The 23,587-nt window shown below is 42.6% G+C and overlaps 1 protein-coding gene across 6 annotated transcripts in view; it reads right to left on the minus strand.

Annotated features, from left to right (window-relative positions):
* The window catches only part of SEMA5B (semaphorin 5B), a 277,696-nt gene that overhangs the window by 32,939 nt on the left and 221,170 nt on the right, over positions 1–23,587 (minus strand). For all 6 annotated transcript variants that reach the window (XM_053982602.1, XM_053982603.1, XM_053982601.1 and 3 more), the window contains 3 exons: positions 21,393–21,600; positions 7,212–7,329; positions 1,576–1,757 (listed from right to left, as the gene is read on the minus strand). In XM_053982602.1, the coding sequence (XP_053838577.1) occupies positions 1,576–1,757; positions 7,212–7,329; positions 21,393–21,600 (508 nt within the window). The remainder of the gene's footprint in view (positions 1–1,575; positions 1,758–7,211; positions 7,330–21,392; positions 21,601–23,587) is intronic.

The following is a 23,587-nucleotide window of genomic DNA, read 5'->3' on the forward strand; positions in this document are numbered from 1 at the left end:
TATTCCATATTATTCTGCTATGTTTTAAACCACCTACTACCTCCCCACTCTTTAATCTGAAAGAATGATTACATGTAAAATCATGAAAAAAAAAAATCAAATGGAAGATTGCCATTACTGTTGCAAAAAGGGCAAGAAATTTCTACTAAAGAAATCCTCAAAACCGCAACAATTCTCAACATCTATTTGTGTTTCAGGATTTTTAACAGAAATAAAGACACCTTCCACTTTCAGATCTCCAGCTTTTTAATAGAACTCATATTTAAACATCCTACTCCCTCTTTGCAGAAAGAATCTCAATGCCATATGAAGTCAATTAAAGGAAATTTGAGGGCTGAAGCGGATGTAAGATGACCAGATGTCCCTATTTTTCAAACCATGCTGTTTTCGTATGTCTTAAGATTGAATAATCTGTTTTTCATCTCCTTCTCTAGAAGCTATTCCTGCCTCTTTTGCCATCAGAGCAGTGCTGAGAAATCCATCTCACTGGCATGTTTTCCATTTGCCACTGACAGAAAAAGCCTGCCTGGGAAAGGCTTTGCTCAGCCCACAGTGGCAGTACAGGGGCAGGAATGACTGCACACCTTTTGGGCAGCACAGCCCATGACTGGAAGGAGAAATGCCAATTAAAACATGAGTATTGCTGAATTTTTGGTGCCAAGGCCAGCACTGATCTCCAGGGATGAGTCAAGAGGCAGCTGTCCTTAATGGAATGAATGTTTATGGAGAAGATAAAGTAGATAAAAACTGTAATGACCCAATATTTACCAAAATCCTGTTTCCCCCACCCTGATTAAATAGTGCTTACACTACTGCATCATCTTCCCTTGAGTCATGACATGATGTAGTCTGAGGGTGGTGGGGTACCATGGACACAAATACCATGGCTATGTTTGGGCACCCTACAGGAGGACACTTAGCTTCCATACTGCCAAAGCTGAGCTTCAGGCTCCCGTGGGCAGGCAGTGCTTTGGCCCCAGCTGAGCTGCCTGTGTTGTCCCAGTGCTGTCCCAGCAGCTGCCTCCTGCGCCCGCTGGCTGCCAGAGGATGAGCCAGAGGATGACGAGCTGCTCTCACCTGCACAGCAGCCAGCCTGTGCTGCAGACAGGTCACAGACTCACAGAACGAGGCAAACAAGTCTTGCCTGGAGCTAGACTCAGCCCTGTCCTTACAAGTGTTGCTCTGAAGGAGCTCTGCTTGGTTTTGGCAAAGTGGCCTTGGAACCCAAGCTCTGAAAAATTATGAGCTTACTGATTTTTTTAGTCTGCTGTTCAGCAGGCTGACAACTACCTCTGCCTTACTCAACTCCTCCTGATGGGTCACGACTCACTGTACAGCTAAGGGCAACCAAGGCACAGTGTAGTGTACAGTAACTTGGGGTGCTCATCTTCCAAGAGCCTTGGCTGAGAGCCCTTCGCTCAGAGCCCTTGGGTTTCTTCATTTTACACTGACTTCAAGCTGGACCTCACACACCTCATGTTGGCTGGGATACAATGGCACGGTCACAAGGAAGGAGCTAAGCTGTGGACACACACAATTCTTGTTCCCTTGAGAAGCACAAAGACGCTGAGGTACCTTGAGCAATTTGCAACCTCAATCCTGGCCCCTTCGCAGCTGCGACCTCCACAGCGAGGACGAGGGCTGTCACATGAACGTGACCTACACATACAGGAGCCTGTGCTGTCCCCGTCTGAATGCTCACACAGTTGCCATGGGGACCAAGGCCCCAATCTTCCATTTGTTGTCAGGTTTTTCACCTAATTTTAAGAGAAAAAAAAGGTCATTAATGGCAAGTTTATATTTCTGGAGACAGGCCCACAATAGAAATGCCAAACAAAGCTGCCGGGGGGATTAGGATGCATCTTAGATGGGAGCTGTCTGTGCTTGCGAGCAGGATTCAAAACAGAGAGTTGTTTTCAGACAATGCCACATCAATATTTACCCTCCAAATTCCAGCCTGCATACCTAACATGTGCACACAGGCACTGAGCCGACCCAGCCAGCACCACACCAGGAGCAACATCCATCTGCCACACCACACAGCCACCACACTCCCTATTCCATGCTGCACAGATTCAGCCTTTCAAGCAACACCACGGCCAGTACTGACTGACCCTACTCCATCATATTCCAGCCTCTGCAGGGCTTCCTGCCAAGTATTTTCCAAGTTAGTGTTCATATAACCATAGTGACCAGCTGAGGCTGGGGCCTCACTGAGTTTGGCCCTGCCCAAACCAGCAGTAAGAACTGTTTCCCTTTCTAAACTGATTCATAGCCTAAATGGCTGAAGAACAAAAAGTGAAGGACATGATGATGACTAGCATTAACGTTGAAGATCATATAGTCACCTAAAGAGCACGAATTCATCTCAATGCAATTTATAGACCAGACCATGCTGCTGTCTGTTCCCTTTGCCCTTTGCTTCCTGCCTGCACAGCCCTGAACAGGCTGGGACTTGACAGCTTCCTGCACACTGTAGTGAAGGAAAAATCCAGTGGTCCTGGCAGACCAAGAGCATGAGAAACAGAAGTGTTTCAGGGCTGGTAACAACCCTCCAGTAGACAGGGTGTCAGAGCTTGCTCTCCTGTGCCGTTTTAACCAGTGCTTGTAGGGGAGCCCTAAACCAAGGACTGGGAGACCAGGTTGTTGGGGCCCTTGCCCCCAAGGCTGTCTGGAGAGGATGTGTGCTACTAGCTTCTCCTGGAATTCCTTCTGGCTACTACTGCCTTCTTGTGCCCACTCCACCACTACTGGAAAATCCTCCAGCCCAAGACCATGTCTTGAAAGCTTCCCTGAATATCCCTGTCCTGTCATTCCCTCTGCTACTGACTTGAGAAACATGATGCAGAAAGGGATTGGTGCTGGCCCTGCCTGCGTACAGCTACTCCCTTGTAACAGCACAGCACCATGATGCACTTCTGCCCTGCTGGCTCCCTCCATGCTACTCACCCCATGCCCCATCCCAAAGTGCCAGGCCTTGCAGGCAGATGGCACAGATGGTGGCTGCCTGCAAGCAGCTCACGCCTGTGGGGTGACCCATGTGGTGGTGGGGTGCTCAGCAGCTTTGGTAAAGCCGCTGGCAAAGGCAACACTGGATTTGGCCTCAGTGTTGCACGCAACAAAGGGTGAAGGAAGGAAGAGGCTGGGCTCCTGGCAAGCAGCCCTGGCCCCAAATCTGAGCCAGCTACTCTGACAAACCCCACAGTGCCATGCTCCACTGAGCTCTGCTGCCAGCAGGATCAGTCCCCTGGGCTGCCCCAGTGGGGGAATGATTGTCCCTGCTTTACAGACAAGTAAACTGAGGCACAGAGGGGCTGTGAGCCTGCTCAGTAATCATGCAGGGAGCCAACCACAGCCATGGCACAAGTGCTTTCCAGCATTCATGCTCTGAAACATGCTGCTCTGTGCTTATTCTCCAAGATTGGCACTACGTCAAACACTCCGAATGTACCTCTGGTGGGTTGTCATCTTCCCCTCTCACCCATCTACAGCAGCATCAAAAATATGCAGCAGTGGCATGGAAGCAATTTAGATCTGATACTGCACTCCTCAGGCTGCAGCTGGGGGTTTCAGGCATCTGCTGTAAGCCTTTGTTTGCAATAGATTATCATGTAGTTGTAAAAATTTGCTCTGGGCTGAAGGTTTCAAGGCAAGATGCCCACAGAGGAGATCACTGAGCTTTGTTGTTGTTGTTGAATTTGCTGTTTTAAACATTGTTTAAAAATCAATACAGTTGGGTTTCTAGAAGTTGGAAGGGGGGAGTCAAAATACGTACTTTGAGATATTTAATACTAGATTTTTATCTCCATTTTCCTCCTGCCTTACAAAAGTCATAATCCAAGTATTGGATCATTTCGATTCGTTTTTGAGCCAAAAAGCCTTGCTGATTCCAGCAGGGAGTTCTGTTCAGAAATCAATGGGATGATATGGCCCGTGGCATCAATTAAAAAAAAAAAAGCTAGTAAATAATCATTGGCTCATAAGTGATACTGGGAAACAACCCAAAAATTAAACAAATAAGCAACCATAACCAAAATGCTGAAATTTATAAACATGTCACACTGTGAGTGTGGGAAGATTTTATACTTAAGAAATTACATATGGATTATCATTCCATCTTTAAATCCACAAAAATATCTTCAAAAGAGCAAACTTAGGAAGTGGGATAAAACCCCATATGCACTGATCTTTTTCAGGAATACCTTTACAAGGCAAATCCTTTGAAGCCTACACAGTGCCCATCAGACAGAGAGGACATTTTTAAAAACACATCTGATCAAATGTCCTTCTCTCACCTGACAATATTGCCATTTCTGGAATTCTTGTCTTTTATAAACTGTCATACTCACACCAAAGGCCTCATCTTTTTCTTTCTTCCTTGTAGAATCTAAAAGCTCAAGTGCAGGATCTAAAAATTCAGACTAACCACTCCTAATCTCTGCTGCCAGGATATTTTCCATGTTTATTCTGATATTACAAGTAAGACTGGAAGAACTCCTTGTTCTTTCAATTCATCTATTCTTTACCTTGGGATTCAGGTATCAACTGCTTATAATTTTGCCAAGCTTTAGTTACTTAATCTGGAAGTTTCCATGTTAGCTGTTTGATGAAAGCTGTAAATTCTTGCAAAGTTTCAGTCATTTATAAAATCAAATCTAGAGGCAAAGACTGTCCATAAGTAGCAATATTTTCCTTGAAATGAACTTGTTCACAGCAAGGAACTGAACTTTATGTCCTTGTAACACCTTTTTGCAATTCCCTTGAAAAGAAAATTCCGTTTTTCAGAGATTCATAGATTTTAATCCCAGCACCCAAAGACTCCTCTGTGCACTGGAGATGCTTCAGTGTGGGCCAGAGCAGGATCAGCCTGGGCACTGCAGCTCTGAGCAGCTGAGTCCACACAAATTGACAGCAGGGTACAAGACACCCAAAAACAGAGTGGGGAAACTGCCAGTGATAGCAAGAAAATGAGGTAGCATGGAACACATGCAATATGACTACGATAGGGGTTTGCTGGAAACACAAAGTGGGACTGGGATGAAAACCTGGGAGGAAGATCATTGTTTGGCTCAGGATAAGGAGGATGGTACACTTTACTGGGAATACTCAATTCCTGACTTGCCAACCACCTTCAACAGTGACACCATGAGCTTGGCTAGGAGTTTATCAGTTAAAGCCACCACCTTTCCTGCTGGTGGCTTATGCTGGCATCAGTAAGATATCACAAAATAGGATGCATCTGTTTTTCTAAAAGAAAAGTGCACCTCACTCCCTTCTTCCAAGAAAGCAGGTACAATCCTGTATCAGGATTCCCCAGTAAAGTATGGGCACAGACATGGAAGAGCAGTTTAGTTTGTGGAATTTGTGTGCTACCATTTCTAAAATGGTTGAGATTGCAACCTCAGTAACCCTTAGGAGATTCTGGACGTTATCTAGTAATTCCATACAGTAACCATTACCCAATGTATTATGTTAACACTGCATGATTAAGCCTCTATCTAAAGTCCCTTAATATTAAAGCCTGGCGAGTGGGGATCTGTGGCACAATGTAGTGCTGTAAAAAGATGTTCAGATGAGCTCTGAACAAGCCTGTTTGCACAAGAGCAGCAGTCAAGTTGTGTTAGTGTTGTGGTTGACTCACAGAAATGCCTGGCCCATGTAGGATATAATTCAATAATATGCCAGTTCTGGCTTTAAAAGTTGCTGAATGCCAGTCTCTCAGCAGTGCCAGGACATCTGTTTGTGGGTAAGGCTGCAGAAGAACTCACTGACATTAGCTGGGTTAGGAAAAGTTTATTTGGGAGGGGTGCTTTTAATCTACACCATTTCACACTTGACTGTGATCTCACATACAGCTGTACCAGCACAGCTGAGCGCCTGGTGCTCAGCCCAGAAAAGGAGGGTGGAAAAAGCCAGGGCTTCTTATGAGAGTAACTCATCCAACTAAACTCACAGACAGGTCTTTTGCAGGAATGAAGTTTGGCATTGGGTCATTGTATTTCCCTTCCCTTTCACTGCTCATCTATACATGCTGTTCTAGACCCCTGCTTCTGTTGACCATGGCCTTTGTCCTGCACTGAATACAAGGAAATACTTGGATATTGCTGATGCAGGTGCTTAAATGAGCCATCCCACTCCATGTCAGTGTGAATTCGGTCCAGTGAGTGGCAGGGGTTAAAGAAAAAGGAAGCACTTGCATGTGGATTTTAAACAGCTTGGCAGCCTGTCAGTCAAAGAGCACAAGGCTGATATATGTAACAGAACAGGAGCATCTACACAGAAAATAATCTACAATGGAATGTTAAAACAAATGTAAAACTAGTACCCCAAGAATAGCCAAACTCCTGAATATTCTGTGTTGGATTTTTATGACCTTGAAACAATGACTTGGAGTAGTTTGTTCCCTAGTGTGCACCACAGCAGACATGTTCAAACTAGAGGATTAACACCTCACACACCTATCAACAGACACAGGCATTAAGCAGGATGAGATAACAGCATGGGCAATCAAGAAGCACTGCATCCCAGTTCAACACAGGAGGGTTATAAACACACAAGTCTCTGAATCCAGCAGTGAAAAACTCAAGCCTGCCAAGCTGAGGATGGATTGAAGTAATGAGTAATATTTCCTGGGAAAATATCTTCAGAGTAAGGAAGATAAGGGGAATAAACATCCCAGCACCTCCAGACAGAAACAGCGTTCTGAAGATATAACCCATCCACTCCTCTCTCCCTATCTACTGGACTTAGCAGTATTAACATGCTAATTGACATTAGATAATAACAATGAGCATTAATGACAATTTCTCCTCCACCCTCAATTTATTTAACAAGACTGTTTTTTCATTCCCAGCCATCTTGGAGGTACAGTTCAAGCAGCAGGAATTATACTCCGCCAGACAGCTTCTGGGGATCACAGCCAGGAACTGGATATTGTCATCAGGGAAGGGTGGGTGGCTGGGAAGGGAGCTGGAGACTCAACTCAAACTGATTCAAGAAGAGACACTTCTTTTCTATATGCATCTCTTGGAGACCAGGACCAGGAAAAAAGGCCATCTCTTTGCAATATCATGTAGATTTGGTCTCAGGTCTGCTGGAGTCAGATTAGAACAGCCAGACCTCTTCAGGCTGCCACACCCCCTCTCTTCCCTTCTCCCTTCTACACATACACACATTAGTATATATAAAATGTTTCCACTCCTTTCACTTACTGGGCACTCAGTAATGTTTTGGGTCCAGAGGCTCATGTTGGAGCTGTCCTCAATGGTGGTGCATCGCTTCTGCTTGCTATCCCAGCCACAGTAAGGGTCTCTGGCTCCCAGGCATTCCCTGCATGTGCAAAGACAAAAAGATTAAAGTCCTTTAAGACTGTCTAGCTGTAAATGTATTCAAGTATAGTCCTTGCATGTGACAGCTGTCAACCACACCGAGGCTCAGCAGAAGAAACAATTTCTTTAAGCAGAGGTTTACCTGCTTGGAAAGGGGAAAAAATGAATAGGAGGGTGATAGGACACAAAGCAAATATCACTCATAGAAGCTGTAGATTACGAATCACTTCACTCTTCTCCAAGGCTTAGGGAAAGAAAATGACTTTACAAATTTTAGTCAAAGAACACTTGTCATTGAGATATCTTTGAGCCCCCATGTAATCACACAGCAGGCCAAATCTCATACAAAGCGACCTCTGTGACGATGTTTTCTGACACTGTGTCCATCTGAAGGGGTTAGACAAGCAGAATTAGCCAATGGACTGATAATAAAGGCTTTCTATTAGTCTTGGTCTTTGCTGGAACAATGGTTTCATTTATAATCCCAGCATCAAGATGTCAGTTTGGAAAAGTCACAGCAGAACATTATTTCTAAGCTTTTGGCTGCTTTGAACACTGCCGTATTCATTTTACTCCTGAATCCATATTTACAGGCTAAGTGTGTGCTCCCAACATGTGAGCTGCTAAACAAAAATATCCAGGGCTATTACTGCCACTAAACAGTGAAGATCAGTCACAGAAGTAGTCTGTACCAATAAAATTCAGCTGTATTGGTCGTTCCCATGAGTTGCTTTCAAATTGTTAATTTTCATTAAGAAAATATAAAGGTACAAGCCACATCATGTATGTATTACTGAAAGACAAAGAAAGGACTAAACCTAAAAAGATTCACAACTCTATTTTTAATCCCTATGATCCATTCTCTTCTATCACACAAAGGGCTGATAAGATCTTTCAAAAAATCCCAAATGACTTGAAAACTGCCAATTAGACAGCAGCAAGGGACTGAAGGGAAAGATTCAGTTTGAGAAGCTAAACATGAGAGTAATAAAATGTATTCTAAGGCAAGGTATCAGTATGATTAACAAAACATCAACCCCCGCCCCCCCCCAAATGTAATGAGATATGAACTGTTCCCTCCCAGAAATCTTAGAAATCCTATTAGCCTGTAATCAGCTGCAAATGAAAAAGCAAGTCCCTCACATACAGCTGAGAACACTCTATTAGTCTGTACTGACTCCACAGTGATTTGTCCCAGAGCAAACCCCGGATTGTTTTGATGTCTGGTACCCATTGCTTTATATATATCTTACACAGACACATTTATATTTTAATTATGAGTTTCCAGTTTGCTCTGCTCCTACATTTCCTCTGTTACAAGTGGTTACAATGACCGTCTCTACTGTATTTTTCCTTCAGTTGCTTCAGCACACCCAAAGAAAAGGCAAAGATGATTTTACCCCAGCCTCAGCCAACAGAACATCAAATATTTACCTAGAAAATAACTTGGGATCATCAGTCCAAGGACACGGAAGGGACATGTGCTGCTTTGCTCATTACTTTGGCTAAAGACCCCTGTCCTGCACCACCCTCACCCACGAAGTGGGGCTGCTGCCACATCCAGAGCTGCCTTTGCTGTGCAGCTGCCCCTCAGCAAGGGCAGCACCCAGTTCAGTACAGAGCCGACCCTGGGGCATCGGCCCACACTCGTGACAACTTGGTACCTCAGGAGGAAACTGGGCAGTTTCTAAAAGGTAGAAAAAAAGAAGCAGTGGAGAGGCAGGCAGCGGGGGAGGGAAGGCCCTGCTTTCCTTCAGAGAGACTTTTGGTCAGGCTTTCAGACCCTGACGCCACATACACTATTGTTTCCAATTGCATGAAGCCATTTCACTGGGCACCCAGCGAGTTGAGAGAGGTCATTGTAATTCATAACGGGGAAGGCTGTTGCGAGCATCACCCTATTATGATACACATTTTCTCTGAATTTAATTTTATAGGAAAACATGTGCTGCATAAATTCAGGAAATAATCTCCATATGTTCTGTGCTGCAGCCCTCAGCCACTCTGCAGGCTGCAGCATAGCCCAGTTAGGCACTGACCACTCTGCTGGCACTGCCATAATGTATGTCACGGAGCAAATGGGCTGCTCTTGGCCGGGAGTGGCCAGCTCTGGATCCCTCACAGAGCACTCCCCTGCCACTGCCGTGACCTCCAGCGGATGGGCCATCAGCAACCCAGCTGCACGGCCGCCAGGGGCCCTGCGGATGGACACAGCGAAATGCCTGGCATGGCAGGGCCTGGTGATGGGCACTGGGAAATGCCTGGCATGGCAGGGCCTGGTGATGGGCACTGGGAAATGCCTGGCATGGCAGGGCCTGGTGATGGGCACAGCGAAATGCCTGGCATGGCACCTGTTGGCCGGGAGCTGCAGCCAGCCCCATGCTCTACATCTGGGGTATAATGAGTTCCTATACCCAGCCTGGGCTCTGCTGGGCTGTCAAAACACACAGTCTGTAATTTAATAACCATCACAGCCTGGGACTTCTCCTCATCTCGTGGCAGGCCCTCAAAACCATTTGAAATCTAAAAACAAAATAGCTATGCTGCCTGCCTCTCTTCAGGACTCAGAGCACACTCATCTGCCTCAGCTCTGGTGAGAAACCTGTTTTATCAGTTAACAGCGATACATTCAGGGGTGAGGAGAAATGTATTTACTTACACAAAATTTAGCCCATTTTTCCCTTTTTTAAGCAGGAAAAGCATTACAATGTACATAATGCAAGAAAATGACATTTCTGACAAATACTTCTAGTGAACACTTCAAAAGCCATCCTAATTTATACCCTTACAGTATCTTTAGAATATATATATATCCCTATTTATGTCATTAAAAGATAAAACCACATCAACAAACACATACCAAAAGACAAATATATGCAAGCACACATGCATACCCAAATCAAAATGTTTCAGAGGTACACTGTCATTCTAAGTAGATCAGGCACCATTATGTAGAAAATGCAAAGATATCACAGCATTTCCCTGTGCTCATAACACAAAATAAATTGAAATGTTTACATGTAAATACCATTTTGTATTGTGATAGCGCTGAAAAATCTCACAGAGGCCACAGGGCCTGCAGTCTTGCAGGGCAGTATGTAAATACTGTGAAATAAGTTACAAAGGATTTTACCTCAACAATGAAATTCCAATGTTTCAAAGGCAATGGGACTTCTGCCACTGGCTCAGTTGCCTGGGTTTTATATTGTACATAAAAGAAACATTTCACTTAAGGCTCCTCAGTAGCAGGCTGGGAATGCCTCAAGGAACTAATGAGACATTATTCTGCTGTCTCACACCACAATTCCCAGGGGTAGAGAGAACCCATTATCCCAGAAGACTACCTGAGCATAGCAGGTTAACACTGACTCTCTTACTGCTAATGACTTAATGAAATTAAGTTAATGAAATCCTACAAAGTGGGATGCTTGTAAAAGTAAGATGATGATGATGATGACATTACATGGCCCATACCCTGTTTCCCTCTGGCCAGCTAGTAACTTCACATTCAGTGAGGACTTGGAACCTCCTGACAGATATCTAAGAGGTTGGATTTATTTTGATAGGGCATTACTATCAATAGTGATTCATTTTAATTCATTGCCTCACAATAAATGCCTTGTGTGAGGCATAAAGGCATACACTGAAAAGTTCAATTGAAAAACAATTCCATTTGTGTCTCCTATTCAAGGTGGTTTTTTTTCTCCAGTTCCTCATTCTCACTTACTAAGGTCATTTGCATGAAAATAAGATCTTGCTCATAAGAGCTCACCTGCTGTATGCTGTCTGGGAGCTGTAAGCTTCCCTGTTGTTGGCTGTTGCAATCATTCTACAGCAGTGATCTGGGATAACAAAAAGGATTAAGACACTGCAAGAGGGACACTATCCACAGCCCATAAAGTCAATGGAAACTCTTACCTATGACTCAAAAGAGTTTTTATATGGTCTTTGACACCTGGTGTGCTGAGCCTTCACTAATGGTATGTGCTGTAAAAAGGCTTCTGCTTCCAGTATGCTGATGCTGCCCAAGATCCGTTTTTTTGTAATGTCCTGAATGACATTTCTTTCAAAATCTTCATTAAAGCTTAACCATCTGTATTTAAAAAGTTTTTAATTCCTACTTCAATAGGGAAATTTGTTCTGGGTATTGACAACCTCATCTTTCGGTAATTTTTCCCTGAAAGTTAAAACTTTAGACTGAAAATGAATCATCAAATCAATGGAACCAGACCCAAAAGGTAAGGCTTTGACAGACCAAAGGAAAGAAAGAATTACTTTAGCCTTTCCCATTCTTACTACCAGACAGAAGACACATAAAAATGCCATTTTGTACCAAGAGCCACAAAACTCATTCAAAATATTTACAATGAAGAACTCTGCTCCTTTCATCTGCCAGGTTGTGCTTATTCTCCCAGTTTTCATTTCCTCTCTTTCATTTAACTTTTTATCACTCCTTTTTTATGACTAATAGCAAATAGGAATGGAATGGCAGGACATGATGATGTGCAGAGGCAGGGCTCTAGACCCAAAGGCTGAGAAGTTCCTTCCCAAACTGTTTGCTCACAGAACCTCACTGCACCAGGAGACAGTTCTGTGTTTTCACTCATGAACTTAGTACCTGCAGAAAAGGTCCTGTTTGTCAGGGAGACACAAGAACTGTCTCTGTACCTGGTTCTTTAGACCCCATGGACATCACCAATCAGTCCATCAGAGGCACATCCACTGGTGCAGTGCAAACATTTATAACTCTGATCCTGCAAGGCACTGAGCAAGCTTCATCCATGCTCAGCATCTCAGGAGCATGGGCAGCACAGGAGTGCCCCTTGCCCTTTTGGGGAATAAAATCTCAGAATTCCAATTCCACACTGGTTTGTTGCACTCTTAGAATGGTTACCTGTGAGGGAACAGCTCTTTGCAAGCAATAAAGGGTTTTAGCTGACTTAGTTGTAAGCATGAGGCTGTGTTTGGCAGACAGGCATTTCCTGACAAGGTTAGCTTACTGTCCCATTGCTAGCAACCTGCAGAGGGGATGAACTAAACAAATAACCATATTAACTTCCAGCCAACTGAATCATAATTACTGACAACCTCAATAGCCCATGCAAGGAAGAGTGGACCTCTGTCTTCCCTAAAGCCAGACGGCATGAAATGAGAAGACCAAGAATCAAAAGGATGATTGTGGTTTAAGAAAATAAGATTATAAAGGGAAAAAAAGCACCAGACATTCTAACAATCCCTCTAATTTTGATACCTTTAAAAATTCAAACTGCAGAAATGAGTTAGTGATCTGTACAAAATCATTATCTTTCCCCATGAGAAGAGAAGCCAAGTGGAACTGAGCTGCTTTAGTCAGATGCTGGTCAAGTAGCAGCTTCATTTCTCAGTTGGTGAATATAACATATTCCATGCCAGATGTTACTGCCCTTTCCTGAAGACCAGTAGCCACATACTACATAATTCACAGGGCTATTTGTGGAGCAGGGCCGTGCTTGGGAAGAGCATACTGCAGCTCACAGGTACCACCACTGTGAGGGGTGCAGTTGATGTTAATCTGGACAGACAAGGTTTCGTATTTTGGCATGTGATATTGGATGCAGAGGCAGAGAAGCTGAAATGTGTATGTGTCATTTATCACCCACACATGCTTAGCATCAGTGATTGCTGCTCTGCACATGATTTGTTTTGAATGCATAAATTAAAGCCATGGTGTAAAGCAACCTCCAAAACTGAAGTCCATTTATGAGTCAAATACATTACTTACTAAAAAAAAGCAGTGCACAGGCAGGATTTTCAGGCAGTTTTATCTTGTTTTCTTTTCCACATCAGGGAAACTCTTGCTAGAGTTCACCTTCTGGCCTACCATTTTCAATATCACTTTAATCGATTGAGGTTTATAGATTATGGCCTCGCACAGGCTACACAACTATTCAATTTCTTACTTTCTGACATCCCATTCCATCATCTTCTAGCAACAGTGACTTCTTTATTGGATAGGAATTTATTTTTATTTTCAAAGCTGTGAAATACAACAACATTCCCTTTATTCAAACATGAAGATTAATGCCATCTCTGATTAAATCTGGATTTATGTTTACATTAGTAAAACAGATTAGTAAAAAAAAAAAAAAAGGAGTGTTTCTTCACGAACACTTTTAGAAACTCTTGTCACTGTGCCAAACAAAACTGACCTCTAATAAAAACAAAAGTACAGAGGGTCTCTGACTACCAGTGACAGGATCATTCATCCACAAGAAAACTCAGATACTATTGAAGTCCTAATGAAAGGAATAGCCAGAAGGAATTCCTGAATGCAGGGCATGTTTGTCTGGGTTGCAAAGCACCCAGCGTTTCCAAGCCTCGGCAGGCTTTTGAGCCTTAAGAAAACATGCTCCCCAGAGCTGCCATATGGGAAGAGGCAGAGGGGACCAGGCATCCTTTTGGAAAGGCAGATTGGGCAAATCAGTGCATTCAAGTGTTACTCCCTGTCTCTGCCCTGTGTCAGTCACTGTCTGGAGGCAGCTGTCACATTAAGACGTGCTCTGCTCCCGTGCTCCTGCTCTGTGGCTGCAGATCTGAGACCTCGGTGTGCAAATTGCTGTAGTTTGGTGGTGTGGGTGGAGACAGGCAAAGGGTAGCTTAGGCAAGAGCAAATCCACTACATGAGATACAGGCAGGTGCTTTATGTAGCCTCTGCAACATGCTGATGATTTAAGAACACAAGTTACACTAAAATGGGAACTTAGGATGGGAAAGAAAATTGCAAAGGCAGAAAACTTAGAAAGCAGTGTGATAAAGAAACTTGAAAATAGCCTACAGTTGTCACCTAGGCTGCACAAAGTAATCCATATTCAAGCAGCTCCTTTGTGAAAGTTGGATTTTGTTAAGATCTGGGTAATTATTTTCTGCTCAACAAGATGCAGATTAAACTGGATAGAGCCTTTGTAGATTAATGTATCTTGGAAAAGTCAAATAAATATTAGATCATCCATTACAGGCTGAGGATCAAACACATCTGCCTTCTAATGCAGGGATATTTTAACACTGTATAAGGGGCAAAATGGTCCTGCTCCATATTCTCCAGTGCTTCTTCCCATGTAATTATAATAACACCATCAAACAATGTTCATTCCTCCTTTTAACAAGAGAACACCACTGAAGTAAATGGATATTCCTGAAATTCAGCTTTACCTCTTGCAGACTGGAGTATTCAAATAGTTCTACAATACTTGGTATTTTGATAGAAGATACCAGACTGTACAATATTACATTTTTCTATAACCCATACATATTTTATGTATTTATATGTACTTCAATTTTAAACTAGAACCAGCAAAACCAAATTTGCTCTGACTCCAGATACTTCCTCTTCCCCAAACAGGTAAAACAGCACGTCTCCTGATAAAAAGTTAATGATGCATCTGTAGCAATACATTAATTCAGTATTAACATTGGACACATTTGTGTTCTACCCTGCAAATTCTGCCTGAAGCTTGAGACAAGAAGAAAACCAGCCACAGCAGCAGTAAGATTGCAGACCCTTTCATCAGGAGCCACGTTACTGAATGTGACCATTGCCTAGAATACAAATCTTATGACATAATAGTAGCAAATGGCAAGAATTGACAGATGCAATGGATATCTGCCCTGGGGCTTGCTGGTAGCTTTAGTTATTAATCTTGTTTGTATAACAATAGCATTGATGTCATCCTAACATAACATATTCCAAGAAAACGACATGCTTTCCTGTCAGTTGCCACTGTGTTGAAAGTAATTTCACACAGCCCACCTAGCAGGCATCAGCTGGTAATGACTTTTAGACAGCATTGATCTGAGCTGGCCTAGAGCCAACCTCCTAGAGGTAAAAGGATCCATACACTAAACTGTTCCTAAGTCCTGTTGGCAGGATGCTTTAAAAATAGGGAGCAAACAAAAGCCCTGGCATGTTCAACCTGTGTCCTCCCTCCTGGCAAACCCAAAACGAATTGGCAACCTAGTCATGATAGGAAGGAGACAAAAGGAAGTGAGTCCTGAAATCAGCTGATTTTATTTGGCTTCTTCTGAAGTGACCTTTGTCTGTTTCAGCAATTGTATTACTCTGGACTCCAGCTACTGCTTAATTCCCCTTCTGTTCACTCAGGGTCATTTCCAGACTTCAGAACTAAAAGTGGGAGCCTAAAAGTGTACAGGCTGCTTAAAATTAATATAATACATGTCATTGGTTTGAGCATTTAGTAGAAAAGAGAAAACCTGTAATAATTCCTCTGGCTGGGGGCAGAGCCCCTTCCTATTTTGTATCCTCTCTCTTTTTCAGCAACACACACACCAGAAATCTCAGCACAGGCTTATTCCTCAAACTCAGCCTCTTGCTGCTTTCCCTGCTGGCCCTGCACTGCATTTCTCTCCTCACTGTTATTTGTGATTCCTTCATACTCAAATGCCATCTACAAAGTATGCTATTTTCTTTCTTCCATGTCATTAAAGATAATGTCAAATAAGATGAAACTGAAAACCAATCTCTCTGGCATCTTACAGGAAGCATGCCCCAGCTTAGCCTTGTCTGCATTTTATTTCCAATTTCAGACACGTCCCTTTCCCAGACCATTCAAGTGAAGCTCTTTGACTGCTAGTCTGAAAGCCACGCTCCTTAGACCTTACCATCCCTTCAAACCTTAGAGGTCCATATCCTGCAAATAGTATGGATGCACTTAACTTTACATATATAAACAGCCACATTAAAGAAAATGGGAGTAATTGCCTGCTACAGCAGATGCAAATGTGTTGTCAGGATAGAGAAAATGGTATAATTTTGTACTTCTATTTAAAGAACACAGATCCATTTCATCTACAAACTTCATTCTTTCCAAGAGCTTTAGTGATCATGGTTCTGTTTGATGTCTTCATTCTCTGTCAGTGGGAGTCTCGCTATTTTCTTAAATGCAACCAGAATGTCAAACCAGATGTTTAGTGATTTATTCTGATGTATTATTGGATACTGTGGATGACAAAACATTGGGCTGAGCACTCTCCTTTCTGCCTATGAAGTCTTCCAAAGCTTTTCAGCATTATTGGTGATACAATAATTAGCTAATTCCCTTAATTGTGGAGAGGCCATATCAGCCAGAACAGATGGAAATTAATGATTAAACTTTATCACATTTTTGTAGTCTGTTACCTTTCCTTTTGCCTCTATTTTTAAACAGATATTCAATGTGCTGAATATTTTTTTAAACTCTCAGGCAGAAGATCTTCAAAACAAAATCTGGGCCAGATTTTCAACAGCCTCAGCTAAGAAAAAGGTGTTGGATTTTCAAGATCTTTGATGAACAATCTGGCCATCAGTGTTGCCTCAGCAATCTGCTGAATGCTGGGCTCCACTAAGCAAGTGTCCCTATTGTTCCCTCCCCTACCTTTTAAAACATTTTTCTTTTTACCCAACAATAGTTCCTTGTTTGACCTTCAAGGAACTATCATCATTCTGATGAAGAAGTCAGAGGATTTCCAGCCTGTATTCAATTCAATCCTTCCCCCAAACTGGAAAATTTTTATACCTCTTCCCAGACTATGTTATTTCTCCAAACAAATTCCCCAATAGCTTTAGTCCTGAAATATGGTAATCCTGTAATTCAGGTTTTAGAATCCTACATTCAAGTGCTTCACTCCTTTGTTACAGAGGATTTTGCATTATATAAGGCTTTTAAAAAAAGGAAGAACATAACATTAAACTCCAAAGCAATCCTCCATGTGATATCTCAAGCCCCTCAAAGGTGGATGTGGTACATTGATCGTGCTTGGAGCTACAGTTCCACTTTGGAGAGAGACAAAGAGGGCAGAAAACTCTCTGCTTCTTTAGTGTAGCTGCTGATCCTTTTCTTCTAAAAACTCCCTGGAGCCATTTCAGGTGTTACTCACCTATATGCACTTAGTTTGTCTGATCACTGGCCCAGAGCTATTTAGAGGTGAGCTGTGCTTCTCTCACAGATATCAAGTCAGCAAATAAGGGTCCTTGTCAGCTGAGTCATTTCTGCCAGCTTTGCATTAAGTACCATGGCTGGAGGGGATGTGCGGAAGAATTTAGGCCAAGCAAGAGGGCAAAACCTCACCAGTACTCAAGAGCAAATTCTGGCAATTGGGTCAAAAAGCAGACAGGGTTCAGGTAAGAGCATGTCATAGCTGCATGCAAGAGGACCTGGCTCTGGAAGCAGGAGGATCCGCACTGGCATGAAGGTAACCTGAGGTGGCAGTGACACAACCTGGGAGATGCCGACAGCACGGCAGGGACAGCACAGGCAAGCCAAACTACTCCCAGAACCATGCTGTACATCCAAAACTCAACTTGCATCATGGTAACTGCAAGTTTTATGCAGAAAAAAATTATGGGAGGAAAAAGAGGAAGGAATGAATATAAAAATTAAGTGCATTAAAAATGAACTGCTCGGGACAGGGAGAGGAGAAGGGGTGGGTATTCAAAAGACTGTCTGGTCTTATTTCCAGACATTTTCTTTTCCTCATTTAAATGTGCAATCAAAATCCTTGGCCCACTTCAGGGTTTCCATGTGCTCAGAAGCCCATGATTCTGATGCTGCAAAGAGTCAACAGGAAGAGATCATAAACTATTCCTTGTTACAACCAGCTTCATTTTCCTATCTGTCTGATTGCAATTCTAAAAATTAATAACTGCACCCCAGCCTTTGAAAAAATTACTAAATTACGCCTTATAGATACATCCCACTTGAAAATAATGCAGCAGATCTGAGGTCATCAGCTCTCTGAAATTTATATTTAGGATTTTGTTCAGGCACATTCTAAAGATACAGCAGTGTCAGTGATAAGGCTGCAGTACTGGTTCTTCAAATATTCCTCACCAAAGCTTGGGGGCAACTTGAAGTAAAAAAATCGGAGCTCATTTGAAAATTGCAGGGAAGTTACAAAGATTTCAAAGCCATGCAAAATTCAGCAGCAAGCACAGCCAAACTACCACCCAGCAAAGCAACCTTCAAAACATTCTGCATATTCAAAGGGCTTGTAGGTTTTGCTTGTTGGCATCTTCCTAAGAGTCTCCAGTGAGCGGGGAATGGCAGCACTCAAGAGAGCAGGAAAGACAAACACCAGGAACACACACATGCAAGGGAAGGTCCCTGCAGCCAAGTCCAGCCTGTAAATTTGGGCAGCTGACATTACAGATGTCTTCCCGTTGCCCTGTTGCTAAGAGTGGCTGTTCTGAAAAGACGGACTGAGACAGGTCAGTGGGCACACACAAAACACTGCTCAGACACCCACTACATCAAGACATGGAGTTGAGTTACTGGTCACCATTTAAGAGATTAAATTGGTGCCGTGTCAATAAACAAACAGTAAAGGAGATGGCAGAAGTCCTTATCCCTTTCTATCTCTTGCCTTTGCTGCTATTTTTCCCTCTGCCCCAATTCTGAGCCTTGGTGGAAAGCCTCGGGGTTTTAAAGCAGCAGAGCAGCAAGGATTGCTGGTCAGGATCAATGCTAGGGTCAATTTTCTCTCGATATGATTGCCTATTCCAGGGAAGAGGAGGAGGAAGGCAGGTTGAAGGCAACAGCTCTGTATCAGTAATCATAAACCCACATCAGCCCCCAGGGTCTAAAAGGCTGAAAAGTCTCCTGATAACAGAAGGCAGAGCCTACAACAAACAATGTGGTATTCCTGCCTGGGAGGCACAAATTCTCTCCATCACCTCCAAGCTTCCCGAGATGCCCCACCAAAACAATTATATTATAAAAGCTGATGAAACCAGAGCTTTTCAAGGAGGCCAGTCACGAAGTCACAGCACAACAAAAAAGTAAGCAGGGAGTGTTGTAGGGGCGGGAGCCCTTCTTCCCATAGTGGCTGAATATTGGCGTGTATTAAATATAGACACAACAATAAGCAATAAATCACAGCCCAGGAGAAGTGCCAGGTGGAATGCACTGGAGGAAATTAAAATATCCTTCTTGATACTGTTCAGGATTAAAAGAAATACAAAGGAGGTCAAATTGACTTATCACCTACATAGCCAGGATGCTAAGGGGAGGAAGGGTTCCAACACTTGCAGCTGAAAAAATTGCAGTTGAAAATTTCCTAGACAAAAAAAACCCCAAAAAACCAAAAAACAAAACAACAACAACAACAAAAACCCAAAAACAAACAAAAAAAGCAAAGAAAACTCTTAGCCAAAAATGCAATAATATCATAAACATTCTCTCAAACAAATAAATAAATGATAGAAATTCTTGGCTTTCCTACATTTTCTTATTTTTTCTTTCTTTTTTCCAAATGCACAGTCCTTCCACAAGACTCACCGACAGGGCAAAGGATGGTTTGCAATGTACACAAGAACACTAAATGGTCAGCACCCCAATTCAGCAAATTCTGGCCTCCCACATCACGCCCCACCATGCCATCAGAAGACCCTATCTCATATACCTTGCTATTGCCCAGTGGCTGGGTTTTGCTGATTTCTGTCATGAACTAGTCAATGGAGGCAAAATTTGAGTCTCCCAACCCTGAAGAACTGAACTGTTTTCTTGTTTCACTCAAAATTGCCTCCAGGAAGTTTGTTTTACAAAGAAAACCCAGTGCTGGTACACAAACTTTGCAGTAATTTCAGCCAGGACTCAGTGCCATATAGTGCATAAAACTGAGGTTGCATTTGGTCACTAGCAGGCAAGGGAACCTCTGTGAGGACTGGTTTTTGTTTTGCTGGGATAAACTTATACAAGGCTGCTCTGCAGCCTCCAGGACCTAAATATGGTGGTCATGTGAGATAATCCACCTGTCTGCTCTCCAGGCACTTTTTTCTTGCTTGCCCCATTTTAAGGCAATTCAGCAAACCTCCAACATTTCAATTTTAATGGAAGTGTCATACAAAGTACTTGGGCAGGCTGAAAATAGGACAGCATCTATAAATTACTGGAAAGCTGAACTCAAGATTAGGAAAGGAAAGGAAGAACTCATTTCTCTTGAAACTGGATCATATATATGTATACACACATAAATATTCTCAGACTGAGACTACAGGACAGCCTGAAAAGGACAGCTGTTATGTTCTACCTTTTAAAATCTCTGCTTTTAAGGGCTGAGGACAGGATGGCATTTTCCAGCTGTGGTTTTCTCTTGCTAAACACTTTTGTGTCCATCTGTTTTAGACATACGTGGATTTAGACAAGCTGATAGATAAACTCTACTTGTTGAAAATAAAGTTATGGTGACATTTTCTATATCAGTTTTTTTTGGCAGGAGAACAGTGACATCTTGCAGTAGGCCATGGAAGAGGGAATCTGTTTAAATGTTGCTAACAAAATCCTTCCTCTTGTCTAGCACAGAGGACATCAGTTTCACACAAAACTCTCACAGAGGGAAGCAAGGCAAAAGCATGAGAGGAGAAGGAAAAGTATTTTCAAGAGATGGAAACAAATAAATGCCCACAGCACCCAGTGAGATTATTTGAGCATCTGTTTCAAACAGTTGCTATCACACTTTCACCTGCTTAAGTGGAGAGGCACCATTTGGATGCAAAAACCTTCTACGGTCCTGTGTGGAAGACTGCTCTGGAGCCAAGGCAGGCAATTAGAAAAAGTAATTTTTCCTACTCCCTTTATGAGGTACAATCAAGGTACAGAATCTATCCAGGTGTAAGAGGTGTCACACATAGTTGAGATGAACTATTGATTTCCAAAAGCAATAACAAGTTGCCACACAGCCCATCCCTACCTAATCCTATGTTTGAGAGGTGATCACTCTGATAAGCAAGGAAAGGCTGGCTGCAACCCAAATTCAAAAACCCTCAGCCATACCACCAATAACAACCACCAGGAAAACACACAGACTTAATAAAAACAACACTATAATATGATGTTTAAAAAAAAAGCAAAAACAGAAGTAAATATTGTAAACCCTTACTTGGTAAACATATGATTAATTCCTGAAGAGGACTAATTAACATTTACAAAAAAAAAAAAAAAAAAAAAAAAGCTTATCCTCATTGCTTCTTTTATGTATGTATCTGTCAGGAGATGCACTTCAGCAGGGATATATTAGAGCTGTAAATTTACTTACCCTTCTGTTCTGTACATGGAGCATCTCTCCAAAGGAATTTTTAGCACTCCATTATTTAGACCCACAAAGAGTGACCTGTTGCTATGTAGGATTTGGAGACTCTTGATTGCTTCCTGTTGTCCATCAGGGAGGATCTGCATTTCCTCTAAATAACAACTCCTCAGACTCCTGTTGGTGGTAGAAAGGGCCTTCAAGATGGTGCCATACTCTAATAGAACAAGAAACAAGGCACAAGTAAATCTTGGAGGCAGTGACTTCATTTCATACCTGCCTAAAGAGGGAAATATTAATGTCATCCTTACAGAATTGGTTTTACCTAGTTCTGGGTCACCTTCTGCCCATGGTAGAGAGCTCCAGCTACATTGTTACAATCCTCAGCAGAAACCACCTGAGAATGCATTAAATGGGAATTCAGAAGGGTGTGAACCATCTGGACAGGGAGTACCTGGCAGTTTTTCCCTTTTGGAGCACTGAGGCAGAGGAGTCTGGTCCCCTTACTAGTGAGTTAAAGAGCAAGGTGCCCCAGGATGGCAAGAATCATTTCTGGTGCCTCAAGTCTGTATTTCTATTGGTTTATGGAGCAGATCAGTGTGATTTGATGCCATGACAAATGACAACAGATGCAGCAGCCCTGCTGGAAATCTCTGAGGCCTCCATAATGACTGCATGGATCAGAGACCTAATTGATCCTCTTCCTGGAAGAAGCCAGCTTGACAAGGGGCTGTTATGGCATGAGGAGTGCTTACATAGAAACATCCATGTTTGCGCTCACAGTGCTCTCACCTAAACAACTTAACGATCTGCTAAGCTGTGGGAGGTTAATGCACACCACTTTTCATTGAAACCCCCAAGAGCTCTGTCAGCCGGATGGTTCATGAAACTTAATCTTTCTGTTCCAGTAACTTCTGCACTGGTGCCAAAGCTCAGGAATTTATAATGTTGGGGTTGGCCACCATGTGGAACAAGACTGAAGTTTGGGCTCAGTTAGTCTCAGGACTGAGTTTGTGTTCAGGGCTGCCTCTACTGAAGCATTTCACAGGTTTAAACATTTTCAGCAGATCTTACTCTTCAGCCACCACCAACCAGGGCCAATAAGCAAACGTGAGTCAGTAGTTAAGGTTTTGGCATTGGACATTTCTACAGTAATGATACAAGGCAGGAAGTATTCCAACTTTCTGTAAGACTTTGTAGCTTGGACTCCTCACTTTAAATATCAAGATATCATATTGACAGAACTATGTTGTATTTCCATTTAAGAACAATCTTCTCATCATAATCAATGTTCATGGAGTTCCCATACTGGGAGTGCTGCTAGAACATATAAATAATAAACCAAGATGATCACTTTTAAAATAAGTGGTGGTAAAAGTTAGATAAATTATGACACAGTTCTGAAGGTCCATTCTCCTAAACTTGAGAATAAGGCAATGACTCTGCATTCAGATGTGAGATTAAATGAGCACTTATGGAAGCAATCCATCTTATTCTAAAGTCAAAGCTTCTGCCATAGAGGATAACAACATTATACCCATGAGGCTGGCCATATGCTCTGATTAATCAAACTATTTAATTTAACCTCTATCATTAGTATGACTATGGGCTAAGACAACCATTTATAACACTTTGTCCTTCTTCAGCATTTTCACTTATCCAAGGTACCTGTGCTTTTCTGAAGAGGCAACATGTTCTGCTGATTAGAGGATGGAAGTCAAAACCAAGAGACTAAATCATACACTTAATTCTACCACTGGCTTGCTATGCTCCCACAAAAAAAGCACTTAGTTTCCCTATCTGCCTCAAACTTCAGTGCATGCCCATTCCCAAAAGCACTGGGAGCCATACACCAGTAGGGCCATGAAAGTGCAAAGAAAGACACAATTAAATCCCTGGGCAAGCCTGGAGGTTATGCATTATTATTGTTTATTCAGAGACGGGTCTGTCATAGCACTGAGAGGCAACTGACATGCATGCAACCACAGAGCATTCCAGCCACCTCTGCTCTTCTCCGCTGTTATTTATTAGCCTGATTAGTTGAAACATGTTTTTATAAGAGAGAGAAAAATGTTATTGTTCTTTTTAAACACAATGGAAGTTTATAGTCTGATCACTTGGGACTCTGCCTCAAGTCCTCCATCCTGCTTTTAATTTACTCAGGCAAACAACTTCCATGTGATTTTGTACCAAAATCATATTGA

Source organism: Vidua macroura, chromosome 7, assembly GCF_024509145.1.
Source record: "Vidua macroura isolate BioBank_ID:100142 chromosome 7, ASM2450914v1, whole genome shotgun sequence".
Lineage (NCBI taxonomy): Eukaryota > Metazoa > Chordata > Aves > Passeriformes > Viduidae > Vidua > Vidua macroura.